General features: G+C 38.1%; 3 protein-coding genes across 5 annotated transcripts in view; 1 reads left to right on the top strand and 2 right to left on the bottom strand.

The window, feature by feature from the left end:
- LOC139950673 (anoctamin-7-like) overlaps positions 1 to 3,730 on the bottom strand; it is a 44,751-nt gene extending 41,021 nt beyond the window's left edge. For all 3 annotated transcript variants that reach the window (XM_071949461.1, XM_071949462.1, XM_071949463.1), the window contains exon 1: positions 3,424 to 3,730. In XM_071949461.1, the coding sequence (XP_071805562.1) occupies positions 3,424 to 3,540 (117 nt within the window). In that variant the 5' untranslated portion in view covers positions 3,541 to 3,730. The remainder of the gene's footprint in view (positions 1 to 3,423) is intronic.
- A 4,823-nt stretch (positions 3,731 to 8,553) lies between these two features.
- On the bottom strand, positions 8,554 to 15,191 carry LOC139951051 (60S ribosome subunit biogenesis protein NIP7 homolog). Its single transcript, XM_071949869.1, has 5 exons — positions 14,989 to 15,191; positions 13,453 to 13,539; positions 12,796 to 12,934; positions 11,417 to 11,557; positions 8,554 to 10,005 (listed from the first exon to the last, which is right to left on the bottom strand). Exons 1-5 carry the CDS (start codon positions 15,042 to 15,044, stop codon positions 9,886 to 9,888), a joined length of 543 nt encoding a protein of 180 aa, XP_071805970.1. The 5' UTR covers positions 15,045 to 15,191; the 3' UTR covers positions 8,554 to 9,885.
- A 316-nt stretch (positions 15,192 to 15,507) lies between these two features.
- On the top strand, positions 15,508 to 20,935 carry LOC139950882 (uncharacterized). Its single transcript, XM_071949723.1, has 4 exons — positions 15,508 to 15,802; positions 16,667 to 17,378; positions 17,774 to 18,393; positions 19,471 to 20,935. Exons 2-4 carry the CDS (start codon positions 16,688 to 16,690, stop codon positions 19,702 to 19,704), a joined length of 1,545 nt encoding a protein of 514 aa, XP_071805824.1. The 5' UTR covers positions 15,508 to 15,802; positions 16,667 to 16,687; the 3' UTR covers positions 19,705 to 20,935.
- Positions 20,936 to 21,339: the final 404 nt, after the last annotated feature.

The following is a 21,339-nucleotide window of genomic DNA, read 5'->3' as shown; positions in this document are numbered from 1 at the left end:
AACTTTTAATTTGGAAACCCAACAATGTTCAGTCATTTTATTTAATAAAATAAATCATACAGTGTGTTTATGTGTGTCAAGTCAATGCCAGAAGCAATTTGTAACACAATGCAAATTGGAAAGGCCTACATCTAAAGGCCTTGTTTACAGACTGATCTGATGGGCTGTAATTGTCCCTCACACCACAGCACAGGAGATCAATAATAGACTCCATGCAATGAATGATCCACCTTTTCTATTGATTCCTACACCATTGATACCAGTGCATAGAGATACAAAATGCCTACATGTAGTACAGGCTGCCATTAGTTTGCTTGTATACCTACGCAGTGATCAAGTATTGCAGTAATATTTATTGAAGACCCAGCATTTATATCTGCATTCATTAACTTTCAATGGGTTTATGTAATTGTACACAACTGCTATACTGGTTATCACTTAAGCAGCATGTTAGGCCAAGTAAACAAAAATACCAGTTGATTGCCAGGTAGTCTCAAAAAGAGGATGAGGGTCTTTTTTTATGTTCTACATGTATTTCATTTCAAGGGTGGCTGCAAGCATTTTAATTCAAATTGGCCGCCAGTTCTTCAGTTTAAAATCACCACTTACTTTTGGTAAGGTTCCAACAAGTTCTTAACAGATTAATAAATTTAAATTAAAAATACACAGAAAATTTGTCTTGAAAAAATAAATGGAAAAAAAATATATATAGTGTGGCCTCAAATAAGGATAGAGATCAACTGTTTTTAAATTTTATTTGGCCTTAATGGTTAAACGCCTACAGTAGGACTACATGTACCCCACGTACTTTCTTGAAAATATGCATCATTACCCTCCGGTATCAGCATTTAGATACACAGTAAAATTTATATTATATAAGTTTTATATGGTGCAGTGGACACGAATATATTCTGTTCTTGTACAACAATATGAACATGTATAGAAATATAGGGCCTACTGCCTGTTGCTCTTTCAGTAATATTTCAGTAAGTATTAATAACGCATTGAACATTAAACATGTAGGCTTTTTTTTAATGGTTGCTGAGAACAGATGGCAGGAGAGGGCCTATGCAATGGGTAGGAATAGGAACCTGCAGTATACAAGGTGAGTCCTACAGCTCTACATGTTAGGCTACAACGCACTAAACAAATGTTGTGAGTTTACCCATTTGAATTAAAGAACAAAGTTGCAGCCTGAATATTGAGGGAGTAGGGAATGCCATTATTTTGGACCCACTACTTAAAAGGCCTTCTTCGTGAACAGAAGCTTTTGGTTGGACATACTCAGAAATTGGTTAAATGGGGCATGCCACTTTGGCATTGTCTTTGTCAAAATTTCAGGGGGCACCAAGGCCCTCTCAATGAAAAAATAACTTCCCAGAAACTATACTTCACAATTGTTGATTTAATTGACAGGGATAGGTGATACGGTTGCCCACAGTGTAATTAAACTTATGTGAACAAAACTTTGCATTTCATCACAGCATTTTTGTTGATTAGAATGCAGTTTGCCCGGCACAAACTTAAGTTGAGTTTTATGGTTTCAACTCCACAGGCAAAGTGGCTTTCATGCCAATGCATGAAATGTAACAGACTTACAGTAACTAATTATCTCTATGGTGAAACCAACCAAGAAAAAGCAATTTAAAGGGTCTGCCGTCGATTTCACCAATCTCTTCCTAACTTAGGATTAATCTTGAAAAGGACTTACGACGAGTTCAGTTCGCGACGAGTTCAGCTCACGTTAGGACGCATAAAACCCATCCTAAGTTAAGACGGGTTACTCGTCCTAACTCGAGATAGGATTAATCTTAGCGTTTTGTGAAATCGGCTGCTGTATACGTTTGGTATGACTCTGAAAGGTAATTGCAATAAAAAATTCCCTAGAAAGGAGTACAGTAGCTTTGGGTAGTATTTGCAAGTGAAAAGGGCTACTTTCTTGTGCCATTTCAAAACAGAGACACTGAATAATTTAAAAGACTGTACACCTATTGAAAAGTGGCCAATATTCAAGATCCTCACAAACCTCTTGCAAATTTCTGTAATAATAATATAAAGACTTGTAATGCGCACATTTTTAATCTGCTGGGTGTTCGAGGCGCAGATGATGATTCTATTGTCTGAACCACAAAGATGGTTTTATGAGGCAATTAAAATGGGTGAAAATGCATCGGATCAATGTACTGTGCTTTAAAAAAAGCAAGATCTTATTTTTACAATTCTTTAAATTGTGAGCATTATTATTGACTATTGGGGCGCCATAGGTTGCTAAATAGTAGGCCTTTGTTGGGAAACAACAAAAAATTGTTAACAAATTGTTAACCCTTTTTGCCCTTCTGTGTACTATGTAGGCCCCCTATAACACACAGAAATTAAGTACCGAAATAACTTGTATTATATGTGCTGGTAAGCTGAGAGTATCATTTTATTGGGGCTTTTATGATAGAAACTCTTGACAATTTATTTCTAACGATATAATTGTGACAGTGTCAGACACTACAGAACCAGAAGTTAGAAGGAAAAACTACCATTCTTGTCATATAGTTTCACCAGTTTTTTCATCAATTTCATTAAAATGTCCATATTAAACAAAATTTTATAAAACTCATTACACTAAATACATAGATACGGCTTACAAATGAAACAAAAAGAATTTGATTTTATGTAGACTTTTGAAAGTGATATTTATAATATTTGTTATCCTATGCAACAACAACCATTTTGCTGGTGGGTTATGTCAAACAAACATCTATTTTCATTCTTCTGTTTGATGATTGCAAACGAGGACTTTAAAATAGCACAAATTTGGCCACAAGTTCAGAATAAAGTCTAAATTCCTCTTCAAGATTTAAAGTTGGGATAACTTTCCGTATGGCGCCACCACTTTTTCACTCATTTTTACAAAAAGGGATATATCAATCAGGTAAATTAGATACTATATTATTTTATTTCAAATGAAAAAGTGGTGGCGCCATACGGAAACTTTTCCTAAAGTTGAAATGAACTGTGAATGAAAGTTTTAAATAACTGAAACACAATCAAATGCAATGAAATTGAAAGACTCCCTAAAAGTTTTGTATGAATTTCTCACTTGCCTAGAAAAAAATGAAGGACAAGCAACATCGGCCAGCAAGAATAAACTACATATTTTGCAACAAGAATTTGTGGTAAATTATTTTTTATTCAGAACCCCCCTCGACCCCCCCCCCCCTGAAAAAAAAAACACACACCAAAACACAAGCATTCTTCATTCCCGATTTTTGACCGCTGACACTGATAGCATTTTGGGTAATAATGTTGAGAAGTAAGTTTGACAATAACTAGAAACTACTAAATAACAAGAAGTGGTGTGTAATCTAGGACTAGGTATTCGCAAGAATTTAAACGAGACCCGAGTTGTATGGTTGTTTATAATATTCTCACCAAGTAATCGCTTGTTAACGTGTTGGTTTCGTCTGTAGCCCCGTAGTTGTCCATGCTTATGGCTGCACTGGAGAGACCACCATTTGCTCCTTCACCACTCCCCTTACTGAATGACATGGTTCTAGAATTATTGAAGCAAAGCCAACTTCAATACCACAGCTAATCTCCAGATGTTGGAAATTCCTCAGGTGTTACTTTTGACAACAGTTTTGCGTGAACTACCGGAATGTCTTTCCTAACTTCAAACGCTCGACTCGAAACGCCATGGCCCGTGTATTGTTAGTGTGGTGCTCAGAATGTGAGTGCTGAATGACTTTATTTGTGTTGTGGCGGTGGTGGTGGGTGTGGGGGGCATGCGTACCGGGTGTGTACGGGTTGTGTGTGATGTAATGCTGCACGATGCAGCGCACAGGCTAGGCGGCGATCAGAGGCAGCCATCAATAGAAAAAAAGACGTCGTAACGACCCGCCCCACATTATAACAGGTATCCAAAATTGTTCATTGATCCACCTGTGATGGGACTGAGGAATGTGATCAACAAGCCTATCTAGTAGCCTGGCGATTTTTTTCCCCCAAACGACAATGCAATATTTCTTCCCCTTTCGTTAAAATTGGCTCTTCTTTAGAAAACAATTAATTAGCAGCCCCGGGTACGAATGGGCGTGCCCTCTCAAACCACAGCAAAGTGAGCGGCAAAATGTTGGGATTTTTGTTTGTTGGGTGGCTGAGTAATGTTTTTTCCTTTTGTGTGTATCATGTTGTTTGTTTTCTTTATTTTGTGTGTATGTTGTTGTTGTTGTTGTTGCTGCTGCTGCTGCTTTCTTCGGGCCCGGTACGGTCCGAGTATGACCAATTTTACCTAAATAGGCCTAGTACAGCTTGTTTTGCCAGATTCCCCAAATACACACACCACGAGTGCAATTAATTTTGTAATTGTATGCCGACGCTCGCGACCTCCGTTCTTGATATATTATTAGGCTTTTACAGTGTTATCCTTGGCCTCGATCCTCAGTCTTTTTGTATCATTTATTTTAAGTAAATTAAGTAAATGACAGCAACACAAAATAACGAATCGGCCATAGTTTGTAATCCCGCCTTGAGGCTGTATAGGGCTACACTGGCAACACACACATGCACACACCGTCGATGTGCGAAATTCAGGGAAGATGTCCACACAAACAATTCTTGATACATACTATTCACATGATGATTGATGCGGGCCATGGGCGTCAATCAGGGGGGGGGGGGGGCAGGGGGACATGTCCCCCCACCTTTTGGAGGGTGGGGGACACAATATCAAATGTCCCCCACCTTTTTGACCACCTTTATCACGAAGCCCAAGTTTTGCACTGTGTAAGACGAAACCCTGTGTCCCTATAAGGGCATTAATCCTGTGGGCAAAGGATGACACAATATCCCTTCTCAAAATTGGCCCTAGATTGCATCACAGAGCATCTAAAATGCAAAATTTTCCCGGGCCCTTAATCGGGCCCGCACCCCGAGCCCTTAATCGGGCCCGCACCCCGAGCCGTAAAGGCTTCTCACACGCATGCTCCATCGTTGACAGATTTGCACCTCCCCCTTGAAAGAGTGGAAGGGACGTGTACCCCACCCCTACCCCACCCCATCCCATCCAATTTTCGAAGGGTGGGGGACACAGTATCAATGTTCCCCGTGTCGTTTGACCACCTTTATTATGAAAATCGTGTTTTGCACTGAGGAATTGTGGAGCACTGGAACACAAATATTCACACAGCTCATTGTTCTGTTTCGTTTGCCATTTGGCCGCTAAATGGCCTAAAGATTGCACTACAGAGCATCTAAAAATACAAAATTTTCCCGGGCCCTTGAGCGGGCCCGGACCCATGCCGTAAAGGTTTCACACTCACGTGCTCACTATTTGACAGTATTTTCCCCTAAAACTTGGTTCATAGATCCGCACTTGAAGATGTTGTCAACCCAAAAGGTTTTACTGCTGCTCATATTTTACAGATGTTCTGTTCCGTTCTGTATGCCTCTTATTGGCCTAAGATTGCACTACAGAGCATCTAGAATGCAAAATTTTCCCGGGCCCTTGAGCGGGCCCGGACCCATGCCGTAAAGATTTCGCACCCCTGAGCTCACTCTTCGACAGATTTCCCCCCCAAAACTTGGTTCATAGATCCGCACTTAAAGATGTTGTCAACCCAAAAGGTTCTACTGCTGCTCACATTTTACAGATGTTCTGTTCCATTCTTAGAGATTTGCCCCATAAAACTTGTGTCTAATAGGTCTGGTGATGATAGGGATGAAACGCCGTCTGAGCATTAGAATGCAGAAACAATAGTGATATAACGAAGCTATAATTGAGTTGCTTTTTAGGTACAATAACCATGATAGCAAGAATAGGTGCATCATAGCTTAAAAATAGGCATTAAATTCCAACATCTGAGAGGGGGAACATCACCCCTCAGATTCACTAGATTGCACCAGAGAGCATCTACGGGCCAAAAAAAAATCCGGGGCCCTAAAGCGGGCCCCGGACCCCACGCCGTATTAATGTTATGTCCCCCCCCCCCACACTTCAAGACGGATTGACGCCCCTGATGCGGGCAGGTTGGAATAGCGAGAACATCGTTAATTTTTTTTTTTTTATATAGCAAGACAGTTCTCTAAGAACAAACTCTACCTGGCAAGTAGATACAGTTGCCGCATAACCAAGTATCTATCGTTAATTTTGTTACCGCCCGTTAATTTGATGCAAAAGCATAAAACTGAAAGGGTTACCTAACAATCTTAGCCTACCAGCAGTAAATCCACGGTATATAATTATCCAGTGAATACATGAGCGTCCGGACAGACGATTATACCCACCCCCCTTCCCCCTCCCCCATAAAACAATTTGTTTTTGTCCGAGCAAGTTGCTCCTTTAAACGGAAGACAAAACCATCATACTTCTGAAGATGTAAAAAGTTGGATTATAAGCACACAAAAAAGATACACCGCCCAAAATAATAACTGGTTCATAAGCTTGAGACAAACGGTTGATTGAGGGCAAAACCGGACGAGGCAAAATGGGGAAAAGTTTAGTTTTCGACCAATAGTAGAATATAGAGGACTTTAGAGGTGACAAATCTTGAAAACAAACTTTTCGAAAAAAACAAAAGGCATTTGACTCAGTGCCGCCCACAATCGCAATGCTAAATCGGAGACGTCTCCTTCGTTCTTGCAACAATTGTTTCAAGTGAGGGCGCTACTGCATTTTAACGGTAGCCCTAAAAAAATCCCATTCACGCAGCCTCCTGGGCTAAAATTATCCAGATAGTATCTCGTGTAGGTGCAATTTGTATTTCGGACTTCAATCCTCCTTGTTTCTAGTGTTTCTAGATGAATAATCTTGTTCTTGGTTGAGGATGGTTGAGGCATGGAGGATCTCCTCCACGGCAGGTCATTGTTCATGCCATAATACCCTTTCAAATTATTGCATCTGTGAGAAAATTCAGTAGCCAAACTGTTTAAAAGCATGGTCATTGTTTACTAAAAATAATAAACTAAACTAAAACCTGGACTCATTAATGGTTGTATAAGTCTTCAATATTTTTTTGCTGATTTTTCTGAGGGCAAAACAAAATAAATCAGAAATCAAGCTTGCAAGTTAGGAAGAGTTTAATGCCTGCCACTACTATTATTGGAGGGCAGCAGTCTCACAGCAAGAATTTCTTTTCCATGTGGTTGTTGTAAGCTTTTAAAACTTCATTCAACAAGTTACTAAATGACGAACTGTTTGCCATTTTTTCTTTTGATAAATTCCTTCCCAGACAGGTGGGCTGTTGTTACTAGTGTTTCTTTGGGGCAAAGGAAACTGCCACATCTTCTGATTTATTGCAAGCTGCCCTTGATTTTTCAATTTTGGTAATTGACCAGTGTCACAGTTTAAGCTTTGCCATACTGTAATTCGATGGGTCGTTTGAGAATTTCTCAGACGACCCCCCCCCCCAAAAAAAAGGACGACCCCCCCCCCAAAAAAAAACAACAACAAATTGTCATGAATTGACATTTACAGGGTCACCATAACCAATGATAAAGATGATAGGTGTACAGTTGTACATCGAGAATTCCATCCATTACTCCCCCTTCCAAGTTCACCTAGTTACTTTCCATCTTCAGTTTTTGGAAAATAATAGCATTACAGAAGAAAGTTAATGATGGAATCAATAACATTCCTGATATATCAATTAAGCAAGGTAGATGCCTAGCCAAACACAAACGCCAGGTGACATTTAACTCGTTCATTTTGAGTTATCACTAAACAAGCAACATGTCTATTGTTTTAGCCATAATGACATTTACATTTGACCTAGGGGTCCAAAAACACTAAGCTTCTTTGGGATCCCGAGACCAATCCACAAACCAAGTTTGGAGTTGATATGCCAAGATTAGTTAGATTAAACAGACTGAAAGACTAGTAAGTTTCCATTAGATACTTTTTATTTATTATTGAATCATTTTAACAATAACCATTTTCCAAAACTGTTTCTTACTGTAACGTACATTTAAGTAATTGCAATTGATGCATAAAATAAACTACTAAATAGTTTGTATAAATCCTTGAATAATGATCAACCCCATTACAGGCTTTGTGCTAGGAACAAATTACTGGCCCCTCAACCAGCATCATATGGTGTTAATGTGCGCATTGTTTGTGGAAATATGAACTCATACGTAGACTATAAATTTCAAGTTACAGGCATGGGCACCTTTGGTTTGTCCATGGAGGTAGAAACAAAGACAAGTCTTAAAGGAACATGTTGCCTTAGATAGGTCGAGTTCGTCTTTGAAAAGTATTTGTAAGATGTAGAATACAATGTTCCACACACATTTGCCTCGAAATTGCGCGGTTTTCCTTGAACTTTGCGAACTAACATGGTCGGCCACTTTTGGGAGTCAAAAATTTGCCTCCCATAAATGGCCGACCGTGTTTGTCGACGAGGTAAAAGGAAAACCGTGCAATTTCGAGGCATGTTTGTGTGGATCATTGTATTCTACTTTTACAACATCCTTCTATCCATGTGCATTTCATAACAAACGGTTACACACGCTTTTCAAAGACCAACTCGACCGATCCAAAGCAATGTGTTCCTTTAAACTTGGTTTATCTCAACATAAGCATCAAATGACATACCTGTAAATATTTGAACTCAATTTGTCATCAAAGTTGCGAGAGAAAAAGAAAAAAAAAAAAAAAAAACCTTGACACACAACTTGTGTGCTTTCAGATGCTTGAATATTTGAGACCTCAGCTGAGGTCTCAAATTCAATTCAAGTAATTTTGTGAGACATTGCTTACGTAGATACATTGAGTCTTATTACATATCTTTAAAGGAACCTTACAGAATTGATTTTTCTATTAACAAAACAGTTCCTGGCAGTGTAAGCACTGATAAACCTCAGTTTGAGATCCATCGGCCATCACAAGAAAAAAGGTCACAAGAAAAACCGATCACACATTGTGCATGACAATGATCCAAATAAAATGAATAAAAATTTTCACTGAGCGCTAAACTCCAAACAGAAAATTAGTTTTATTTATTTCTCATCAAACAGAAAAATCCCAAGGGATGTTTTCTACTATCATCATTAGACCAAGTAAGTTTTGTGTAAATCTGTTATCTTTAGACCAATTCTTTTCAAACAAATTCTGTAATGGTCCTTTAAGGAATTGTTTTTCTAAAATGATGAGGGCTTGTTACTGTTAATGTCTTATCAATCAAATAGCAACAGGAACCAACCTGGTAACTTTGAAGCTGGGAAGACCCAATTTCAGAAAACTGCTTAACCAGAAAATATTGCTTAAGAATTTTCTGCTTAGCAAAAATGAGCAGGATATCAATCACAAATTGTACATGTGACATAGCAGTTTGGTTGGTGACCGTATTCTGGTCAGCAAAATATTAGTAAAAACATTGGAACTACTAACCAACCATCGTGTTTTCAGCAGAAATCCAAATTCCTAGCAACAAGATTTTGCATGTTTTATTGGGCAATGTTGCTAATGATAGTGGGCTATCTTATACACTGTAAAAGGATACACAATAAAACACAGATGGTTGGATTAATTATGAACTTCCTCTGTGTTTGACCTATATTTACAGCGGCAATAATAACGTTGTAATGCTTCTTCTTGGTTGATTTCCTTTATACATAAGTTGAAGACAATATCCCTTGCCACATAACACTGCTCTCCACCCAGTAAAAATACTTCTCGTTGACCCATAAAATAGACTCTCACATTTCATTCTGTGATTGGTGTTCTACATCATCACGTCTAGGCTGTATCCGAACTGGCTGCTGTTTTTGAGGGTGTTCTGTTGCTAAGAATGTCCTATACTTCAATATATGATGATGGCAGGCTCCAGCAGTAGCTGTATTCACCAAATCGAACACGGTCTGAGTGTAGATATATGAATAATGAATTGTCTCAGCTCAGAGTAATGTATCTTCATTTCTGAGATATTGTCCCACATCGGCTTGATGGAAGACTACTATTGTCATTGGATCTGCATGTCTACATTCCTGAGTTGATTTGGCTGTTACTCCAAAACCCTGCAGTCAAAGAAACATGTTAAATCACACTATTGTTATTAGGAACAAACAGTGCATGATTCGGTCTTCATTGAATGACAATGACAAGGTTGAGGGCTGGTCACACTGTTGACTCAGTTGGAAGTGACAAAGTACACAATTTAACACGGTGGGAAGACAAGTGAAATTTGGCCTGGTTTCTGGTTTTAGTTAAAACCATAAAAAATTTGGCGATCCAATGACCGAATTTCAATTGCATTTGGAATTTACATTTTGAAAAACATTCAAAACACAAAAATTAAGATAAACAAACAAAAAGAACACAAAATTCATCACAAAGGGTGAAAAGTTGCTCGTGGGCATCAACATTTGACTTTAAAATGGAAATTAAAAAAGCCTTGATAAATGAATAACAAATTCAGAGAAAGAGAGATCAACGGTGTTATGCAAAAATTAAGAGTTCAGAAGAGATGAAAAGTATGGAAAGGGCCGCAATTAAAACGCTTTGTATGGTGTTGATAATGAAATATATCAAGTAACTACTTCTAGTCATTCTTCCAGTTTGGGTTGTTCTTGACATTTCAAACATTGTGCCTCTGCTCCTGAAGACAAGCAGAGTAGACCGTTGGAAATGTCAAGAACAAACCAAAAGCTATTCTTAGAGCCATGACTCCTTCCAAAAGAGAGACTCGTTGCAAGAATTACTTCAAATAGTTACTTCTTAAATTGTAAGATGTCAACTTGGAACCAAAGCCTTTGATACATGTGTACCATTGACCACTGGTTTGTATGACTTAATCAATCACAACTGGGGTTGGATTTGAAACACTTGCAGAAAGTTTGGAGGGGGAAGGGCTACTAGCCCCCGAATTCAGGCAAAGTAAAAAAAAACTGTACATAGAAAATCATGTTTCGGCTAAAAGTTGCCTCCTTGTATTCCTGAGATCCTAGATCAACCAAACACTAAAGCCAAAGTGCTGCAAGTTCTGTGATCTACAATTTTTTCCAATGAATGAATGTGTTGAGCACAATGGTGCCGCGTTTGGGTGATCCATAGGTGATCTACAAAAAGCTTGCCTCAAACCATGTGAAGTTGCAACAACATATTTAGCATCTTGTCATTATAGTCAATCTGCTTTAAGTAAATCTGCTTTAAGTAAAGCTCAAGCTCTACCTCCTCTTAGCTTCGTTAATCAGCGTGGGATTGGTCCTGAGTTAAGGCCCGGTCACACAGGCCTTGATGATGAGAACGAAAACGAGAATGTTACGGATGCATGCCCTCGATTGGTTGAATGATCATGGGTGTATTCTGCGTGGAGCATTTCAACCAATAGAATGCGTTCTCTTTGCATCATGATCGTTATTGTTTTCTCTATAGCTACAGTGTGACTTGGCCTGATCAATGACCAGTAGGTAATGATCATCTACTTACCAGTGGAATATCTGCCATTGAGTAAACCACAACTCCTTGATAGCGTCCTGCATTCTCTGTGATACGACCAAGGCCAGCCTTTGATACATGATTACCATACAAAAATGACTGTTCTGACCCTGGCTTCACCCACACCTTATACTAGAAATAAAACAAAAACAAACATCAAACTTTGAGTCACCGTGAACAAATTTGTTAGTAAATGCCAATTTATAAAGTTTCAAAATGTTTAATTGCATGTTAACTGTACATCAGGCATTCAACGTTTCGGGCATTTTGCCCTCCTCACTTTCCTTACAAATGTGGCTCTTTAGACAAATAATTTTGGGAAGAAGGAATGTTGATTTAATGACCAATGCTGCTTCTCAATCACTTGACTAAGGAGGTTGTGTCCTCATACACAAATACAGCTGAGTAACACTGAACAAAGAGGGCTTAATTGCAAGTTTTCTTTAAGACAAAAAGCCTGTTAATCTGCATTTTCAAAGACCACCATGTTTGTTTGTTTTTATTTAAAGGCACTGGACTCTATTGGTAGTTACTTTAACTATTTATGAATAATAATACAATAATACAAAGTTCTTATAAAGCACACATATCCTAGGCACTAGATCAAGGTGCTGAACAAATAGAGAATAAACAATAAACAAATTGACGGGCTCTGAACAGTTCAGTCTTCAATAGTTTTTTGAATGTCATGATTGAGTCAGACTAGTGGATTTCTGTAGGGAGTTGTTTCATTGGTGGGGACCGCTATAACCAAAGGCACCCTGACCAACCACTTTCTTACAGATGGTGGGAGTAAGTGTTGTTGCGTCGTACAGTTTACGGAGTCAGCTGTCGCGATGATAAACGAAGAAAAGATTTTCGAGGTAGGCAGGTAGACAATTTTATTGGCATAAAACCTTACTTGGTATCGTGTAATGGGGAGCTGTTGATAGTATAAAATATTGTGAAAAACGGCTCCCTCGGAAGTACATAGTTTTCGAGAAAGAAGTAATTTTCCAGAATTTGATTTTGAGACCTCAAAATTAGATTTTGAGGTCTCGAAATCAAACATCTGACAGCACACAACTTAGTGAGAGAAGGTCGTTTTTTCTTTCATTATTATCTCGCAACTTCAACAACCAACTGAGCTCAAATTTTCACAGGTTTGTCATGCATATGTTGAGATACACCAAGTGAGAAGACTGGTCATTGACAATTACCAATAGTGTTTAGTGTCTTAAAACCATTTTGTCATGGTTTCATTTAAATAGAAATATTCTACCTTCAAATTTTGTTTGCTTTTTCCATCAGAAATAAAACAGCCAGTACCAACTGGATTAAGAAAGCCACTGTTTTTGTCTAAAAGGAAAATGTTTTCTTGATTAACGTACCTTTGCATATGGAGCCAGGAAGTCCAGGGCAGTAATGTTCAGATGAAACTTCATTGACTTTGAGACCTTTCCAAAACATGTCCCCATACTGACCAACTGCTTTCTACTGACACTGGCTGCACGCTTCATGATGTCTTGGCTAGTCAGATCACAAGAAACAGACACATATCAAATTCACTTTTTCTTCTAGCCATTCTGCTTGATTCAAAGTATAAGTATCCCCCTCTTTAATGTTGACTAATCAATTGAATTGATAAACTGCCTGAGTTTTGACAGGTGAATACAAATTATAGTAAGATGCATGAACCACATTGACTTGTACTGCAAGTTTGCAATAATATAACATGAATATTGTACAAACCATTAACATAATAATCAACCAATAGGAGGGCTTACTGTGTCCTGCATTCATCACAAGATATCATACTGCTGGCCAAAATACACACGTCTGTTTGCCTAACCATATACAAATCCATTCAATAGTAGGTGCTTTAAGATATTGTATACAATAGCTCGTCCTGAGGACTGAACCTGTTGTCTGAGCATGCAGCTGCATGGATGATCTTGGAGGGTCAAGGAAACCAAAGAAGCAGAAAAACATCTACAAATGTAGTTAATTGGAGTTGACAGAGACTTTCAGTTACATTACTACCATACCTGACATAGTAGACTCTTTCTCTGTGAAACCTAAAGCAATATGTTCCATCTGGTCTGTCAATCAACATCCTTACATTCTCTCCAATACTGCAAAAACAAGAACATTAAAACAAGTTTAAAATTTAATTATGCACAAATTGTTACATCTGACTATCAAACCGAGAGAGTTGAATATTTCAATCATTTACATAATTGTTCCTATAATTAATAGGTAACCCTGGACGATATTGAAAACTGGCAATATATTGTCGAGTAAATATCGCCAATATGATATATAGTGAAGATTTCTGACATATAAAAGTACCTGTACCAAGACAAAATAATCAATCACCAGCATGACCAGGATGCAAATTGGCACTGCTACTGTAACATCGTCTGCAAATGCCCACAACCTGGGGATCATGCTTGATAAAACGATGTGCATGGAATCCCATGTGACGAAAATTTGTTAATCTGCTTTTTACAATATTTGAATTATAAGCAGCATTCGTAGTATCTAAAACATGTTAATATGATCACATCACAACTGTATTGAAACAACTTCACTGGCTCCCAGTCTGGCAAAGAATTAAATCCAAAATAATTTGTTCTTGCCTGGAAAACTATGAATGGCCTGGCTCCTCCCTATCTCAAAGAAACTCTCTCACTATTACCCATTAGTGCGAACTCGCAATCTTCGCTCTACAAACTTACTTCTTTATAACTGGCCCTAAAAGTAAAACAACAGCTTCCAATGGCGATCTTGCTTATAATGAATGTACATGTATAATAGGTGTGTGGGTAAAGTTATTGATGAGGTTATTGATGGCAAACGACCATAAAATGTTCACCAATCATTTTTTGTTTATCAACAAGGATTTTGTCGAAATCGTATAACTATAACATTAAGGAGCGCAACATTTTAGGCCCCGCCGTTTAATATAAGGCTCACAGGAGAGCCTTAATAGTTTGATGTCAAAAAACTTGTTCGACAGACAACTCGATGGTTCAGCATGTTCAGACAACTCCACGGTTCAGACAACATGGACAACTTGACGGATGGCCAAGACAAGTCGAAGGTTGAACCGAACGGACCTCCATTACTGCAAGTTTACAAGAATTTACTGTAAATCCTAATCCTAACCCCCCCCCCCCCAGTTGTAGGTGCCGAGTTTGCAAGGTAAGTGCCGAGTTTGCAGGTGCAGAGTTTACCGAATACCGGTGCCGAGTTAGCAAGGTGCCGAAGTGACCGGTACCCAAAAAAACTATTTGTCAAGTTGTCCGAACGGTCTAACCCCACTTGTGTGGTAGGCTAGCCTTTAGCCACACAAGTGAAGTGGGGCTACGAACGGTCGAGCTGTCTAATAAACCGTTGACAATGACACTGGTTGAGTCGTCTATTCCTAATCTACTCACTACACTAACTGCTTGCTGCAATTGTTGACTGCATGCAAACAAGTAAACACACTCTGACTGTTTTTATTTTTATTGTATTTGTATTAATTATATTAATTAAAATGTTTATGTATTCATAATTCAAGATTAAAAACTACTCACTATTTTGACAATTTTTCAAAAACTAATTTGGTCTCCTCTTCAGTGAGCGGCCTCATCTTGTTATGGTATCTTGTTTAAGTTATTTCTGTTAAATGATTTAGTTCAGCGATTCCTTCGTCTGTCGTACATTCGTGTAAATACTACACACTACACGCATGTAACAATTATTGCCAATTGCTGAATTGTAAGTACATACACACACGCATGGCATTTTCACACATGTGCTGTGTCGATGTATGCGCAGGCGCGAAACAAATGATCCTTTTGAGCTAATATACAACTCAATATCTATAATTAACGTGTATTTCAAATTAAAGAACGTTTATAATTGTATTAAAATAATTTGAAGTAATCAACATTTATTAAATTTTGTTTAATAATATATATTTTTTCCAATATAGTGTTTTTTTATAAGACAAGTTTTGTAGTTTTAACGTCATTAAAAAACTTGGTGTCTAAGCAACAGTAACGCGATTGTTTACGATCACAGGTCGAGCGCCGGCCTCTATGTATGTGCAGTCTGTGGTGGTGTGGGGCAGCCAGGCTGTGCTTTGTACATACCGTAGAGTTATGGTACACACACACACCTCTGTATGCAAATTTCCTAAACAATAATACCGCTTCTGAAGTTTAGTTTTTGTTGTGTGGTGAAGATTTCGATTGGGTGGGATGATTGAGTTACGTGTGTGTTTAGTGTTGCGTGGCCATGAAACGATATCATTTACCCCGTGTGGATTACAACTGATAAACATGCCAAATGGAACCATGAAACTGTATACGATAATCACTTGTCTAGAACTCGGATAATAAAGCGGTATGTATTATTATGACGTACTTCCTGGTTGGCTGTTGCATGCTTTATTCCAATTCGTTTGGTTGTAACTTATTGTTTATTAACCGTTACACTTAATTATTTAATTTAAAGAATGTTTTATTTTTTTTTATTTTGCTGTCTTTTATATTCTTGATCGATTTTATAATAATGCGTCATCAAGCAAGGTCGGCATTTCAAATTGTCAACATGGTCAATTTTATTTTTGGTTTTTACCCATATACACCGATGTGTGTAGCACTGTATACTCAGTACTTTCCCGAGTCCTGTGAAAAAAATCACAGGCATTTTACTCGAGTGGGATTCGAACCCACGACCTTTGCAATTCTAGAGCAGTGTCATACCAACTAGACCACCGAGATTGCCCGGTAGCTAGAGGCAGTTCGAATCCTATGTTTTAGCAGCGGGTACTGCAAACGATTTAATAGATGTTAAATTTGCATCGGGACTAAATAATATTCTTTATTCCCGATGCAAATTTAACATCTATTAAATGGTCAATTTTATTGCTCTTTTAGTTTTATGATGATGAAAGAACTATTATAATGAGGTTCATTCTCCTGTCTCACTGAGACGATAGCGCAACGAACCCTTCTACCCTCACTAGTAGAGGAGTAATCTACACTACAGTTACACATTTCACCATTTATAAAAATCAGTTGAGATATTTGATTTGAAACAAACTAATAATAGGAAGTAATTAGTAATGACTAGTGAGGTCAGAATCCAGTTTTTCCGCAGCAAAGTGCAGTGCCCAAAACAATTGCAGAAACAGCACGTGATCATAACACTGTAGTTTGTTTCAATTTCATTATCATAATTCTGTCTTTGTTTTAAAATTGACAGGTTCCTTGATTATCTTTAACAATGTCCCTGACATTGTATAGCCATCCTATGATGATTGAATCTGTGGCACGCTATGGCAGTGCATCAAGCAGTCATCAAGCTACTACTACAACACGGCTTATATCCGCTTCAATCCCAAGACACGATACCAATACGTCTGCATCTGTGATATACAAGAAAGTTCAGAATGAAGGCAGGAAGACATCACCCAGCCACAGCCGCACATGTTCTTTACCTGAAATACCAATCAGTCCAAGCCAGCGGTCCTTTGTGTCATCTGACACTCCTTTACTCCTGCAAACACAGAAAGTTGCAGAAAAACAAAGCGATGAGACACTTGTTGGGAGCTTTCAGCATCAAGCATTGAGGAACAGCATGTTTCCAAACTTTCGAGCTCTTCATAAATTATCACGAAGTGCAAAGACTAGGGCATTTGGTCTGTCTCAAAGCAGTAAGACAAAAAGTCCAGCAACTTTAAGTGGTAAATCATCCAGCAGTACATTGTCTAACAGTAGAGAACTTGTTGCTCCATTGCACTCGTTGGAGAACGACCAACCAAGACTCTGTGATCATCGTACAACATGTAATAAAAGCTTGGTGGATACCCAGGTTCCAGCTGGTTTTAGTTCCATATTGCCAGGGAATTCAGTTGGAGACAGAGAAGAACAAAATCGTGCTCGTTCCGATGAAATGATACAAGTTTATGTTGCAGGTAAACCAAATTTTATTTGTGCAATCTCTGTTTTGAAACCTTTACAATAATTATTATTTGTATTAATTAACTGCGCCTTGAACACCCAGCAGGGTGGATATGTGCGCATTACAAGTCTTATTATTATTATTATTATTATCAACATATACTGAAATACTATGTTCTTCATATACATACATTAATTTCATACTAGAAATGTGTGAAAACATTTATTTAAACTTTTTGCTCAACATTTTTTATATCTCACAATCTCACATTGGTAAGTTTTTCTCTTGCCCATTCAAATGTGATGTGCCCTCACAGGGTCAACGATACTTTGAATTGCTCTTCCTTTGTAACATTTATCCAGTGTCTATGATTTAAAACCAAGATCTTTCCAATTTACTCATCAACAGATCATCCTGTTTCTTCAAAACTTCGAAAGAAAAAAACAACCAAGAAAAAGAAAAGACAATCCAGAGCCAAATCCAGGAGTCAGTCAACTCACAGACATTCTCATGATGCAAAGCATCCAAGTGGGTTTCAGGCTCCCAAGAATAGAGGAGGTCCTCTACAAGACAACTCAATTGGTTCATTGCTACTCACTGTGCCTGTAGCTGTTGAACCTAAGAAGATTGAGATTTACAGCTCCAGATATAACAAATGTGATTCAGAGAATAAAAAGGCTGTCAAACCCAACAAAGAAGAAAAGGACTACAGCATGAAAATAATAAACTCATTCAATAAAATATCATCTGAGACAATTGGATCAAACCATCTAGAAACTGTTGAACATGATCCAGTTATGTATGGCAGTAGAGTATCTCCTAGAATACCAGGAGTAGGTGGAGGACTTCATGCAGGTCATCATAGAGGAAGGGACGACGTGTCAAAGGTCACAAAGGTATTCCTGTCTGAGAAGCAGTCTGGTAACCTTCGGGAGCTTGGATGTATTCTACCTTGTGCTCCTCCTGGTACTCCAACCCCTCAGATGTTACAGAAATATCAGTACATTCCATCAATGACAGACCTAAGGGTAGGTACTGGTTTTTCTTTTTTACATTAAGAAACTTTTTATAATAAGGGAATCAATGAGTGGTGAAGAGGTTTTCAACTAGTGGTTTATCCTAACGAGGGCTGATTCTTGATAATTTTACCAAGACAAAGTCGAAGTAAATTATCAAGAACCAGGCCTCGGTGGGTTTAAACCACTAGTTGACAACCGATTCAACACATCTTGATTCCCATTTATAAGTACCTTTTCAGTCAAAAAAACATCAACACTGTCTTGTAAGCACAGGTGCAAGCTCGCGTGTCATGCTGATGTTTCAACACTTTTTACTGGTCATTAAGAAATGTTTATATACCCCCACGTGACGCGCTCTCTACCAAAAGGAATAGCGAAACTGTCTGAGGTATTTATGAATGGAGATTAAATGAAGATTCATGTAATATTATCAAAACAAATTTACTTTCCTAAACCAAAATGTTTTGTTTCAAGTGAGACTGGAATGATTAATCATGTTTGGTTCTTCAAACGGAATTAGCAAACCTTGAGAAGTTGTCATCAATCAAGTTTAATAAAAAGACTTTTCCAACCAACTTGTGACAGTTACAGGTCATTGGTCACGTTTGCTAGAAATCTAAAAGTCCATGTCACATGTTGCAACTTACAGACAACCAGTTCCAGGCAATCTCTGATGACATAGTCCATTTATTAAAATTGCCTTTAGTGTGTCCAATTTGTTGTTTCATTTGAGCATAAAGCCTCTACTTGACAAAATGAAACTGGATGTCGATGAAATTTTATAAAAGATTCTAGCCGGAAGTATTTGAAAAACATTCCCAGTTTATAAAGTTTAATACTTTTAGATTCACAACCAAACTTAAATTTTTGTATTCTTTCACTACCATTACTAATTATGTAACGCATTCTTCTTCACTTGTCTACGCAGTTATTTTTTAATCTTTTATTGATGACCTGGGAAAGGTTTTCTTTTCTTTTATACAAGGTTATCAAACAAGCTTTACTCTGTTTTACTATCCTCTACATAACTCTGATGTTTAATTTTAATATAAATATTATAATTACTGGCTGGTATTTTATTTTCAGAGTCAGCGAACTGTCCGTGAGCGGCTCTCGGGTATGGAGGAGAAGGTAAAAAAGAAAGTTCAGCAACAAAAGGATGAAGCACGAAAGACAGAACAGCAACTCCAGCGAGATCAGACAGTGGCATTAAAGCAACGACAGAGGCTTGAAATATATGCCCTGAATAAAGTCATGACTGAGTTTGAATGGATGAACTTTAAGGAATTTATGAAGAATATGGAAGGCAAGAGTCCTTGAAAGACGGTCGACATTGACATATGGGAGCTGGTCTCATTTTGTAAATGCTAAAAAATGTCTTGAAGAAAGTGTAATCAGCATTTATTGAAATGCTGTCAATAAAGTAAATGCCAGCCGAGGAACCAAGTTCTTTTGAGGAGGTCCAAATATTTTCCAAACAATTCTCAGTTTGGGGAGCTAAACGTTTGAAAACAATGTTTTCTTAGCAGATTGTTGTGTTTTTAAATAAGGGAGTCAATGTGTGGTGAGGAGGTTTTTCAATTAGTGGTTTAATCCCAACGAGGCCTGGTTCTCGATAATTTTATCGAGACGAAGTCGAGGTAAATTATCAAGAACCAGTCCTCAACACACTTTGATTCCCATTCATAAATACCTTTTCGGTCAAAAAACATCAACACTTATGGTCAAAAAGTAAAATAAATGCAAAAAATTATAATTTTTCAATGGTTTCTTTCAACACAACTCCCCTCCAGCTATGAAATGGTAAGGCCCTGTCGAGGCCCTCGGGTAAACAACTCCTTATAAGGGAATATTGTGCGCGTCGCGCGTATCTCGTGATGTGGCACAACTGTCTCGGCCGTTGCTCTGATCGATCAATAGGAATGAAGAAACTGTCTTATAAGCACAGGTGCAAACTCGTGTGTCACGCCCAAGTTTCAACACTTTTTACTGGTTTATAACACACCCACGGCAGTTTCAGGAATTTCCTTATTCCTGAGGATAGCTTTTGGTTTAGTTATAGTTTTATCCCAGGTAAGTTTAAAAGGTCATGCAGGCAAGCATGTGCATAAATATGTTCAAAGTTCTCATTATGGTTACTTAATAACTTGAGTGAAACTGTTGAATTTTGCTACTTTAAGTAAAGCGCATTTTTTGCTATAAGTTGTCAGTGAGCTAGCTGCCATTGTACATGTAGTTGCTTTTTAAAAATACTATTAATATCATGAGTGTACATGTAAGTTTGTCTATGTTTTTTATTAGAAGTGTAGACCATTCATGGGACCCGATATAATGTGTAAATTGATTTATTTTTTATTTTTTACTGCATTCATATTATATCATGGTATAGATACATAGTCTAGTTTTATTGCAGAGATGCCCCTAACTCTGTAAGGGCGATTACAATGATATGCAAACACTCACTTCTTTCAATGATAGCAATATTATGTGTAATTGTCTGACACTAACAAAACCAACTGAAATAAAGAGTAAGTTTATGTCCATGAATTGAGATAGTTTCCTTTTCTTGTTTTTTTTTAGGGGACTATTAACTTGTTTCACTGAATCCTACTTCTTATTGTTCTGTTCCATACCATGAAAATGGCTGACAATTGTGGGGGAATGCAGAGCGTCGCAAACTTTATTTAGTGCATGGCATGGCACGGGATAGGGACTTGAGTCAAGTCCAGATATTGAGTCAAGTCTATGGGCCTTTTCGAAACGACTGGATTTGGCTTTGGATTCGGCTCAGGCTAGCTTGGTCCCGCCAGTTGTGTTGACATACGCACGCTCAGAGGGAGGAGGGGCTCAGACGAGAGATATAACGGCGCCTTAAGCCGAATCCAAAACCGAAACCGTGGTTTTGAAAACGGCCTAGGAAACTGGCAGATTGTATAACGGGGTGTTAGCCGTCTA

The sequence above is a fragment of the Asterias amurensis genome, chromosome 18 (assembly GCF_032118995.1).
Source record: "Asterias amurensis chromosome 18, ASM3211899v1".
Classification (NCBI taxonomy): Eukaryota; Metazoa; Echinodermata; class Asteroidea; order Forcipulatida; family Asteriidae; genus Asterias; species Asterias amurensis.
The sequence above is the reverse complement of the archived record's forward strand: the minus strand, read 5'-3'. Positions and strand labels throughout refer to the sequence as shown.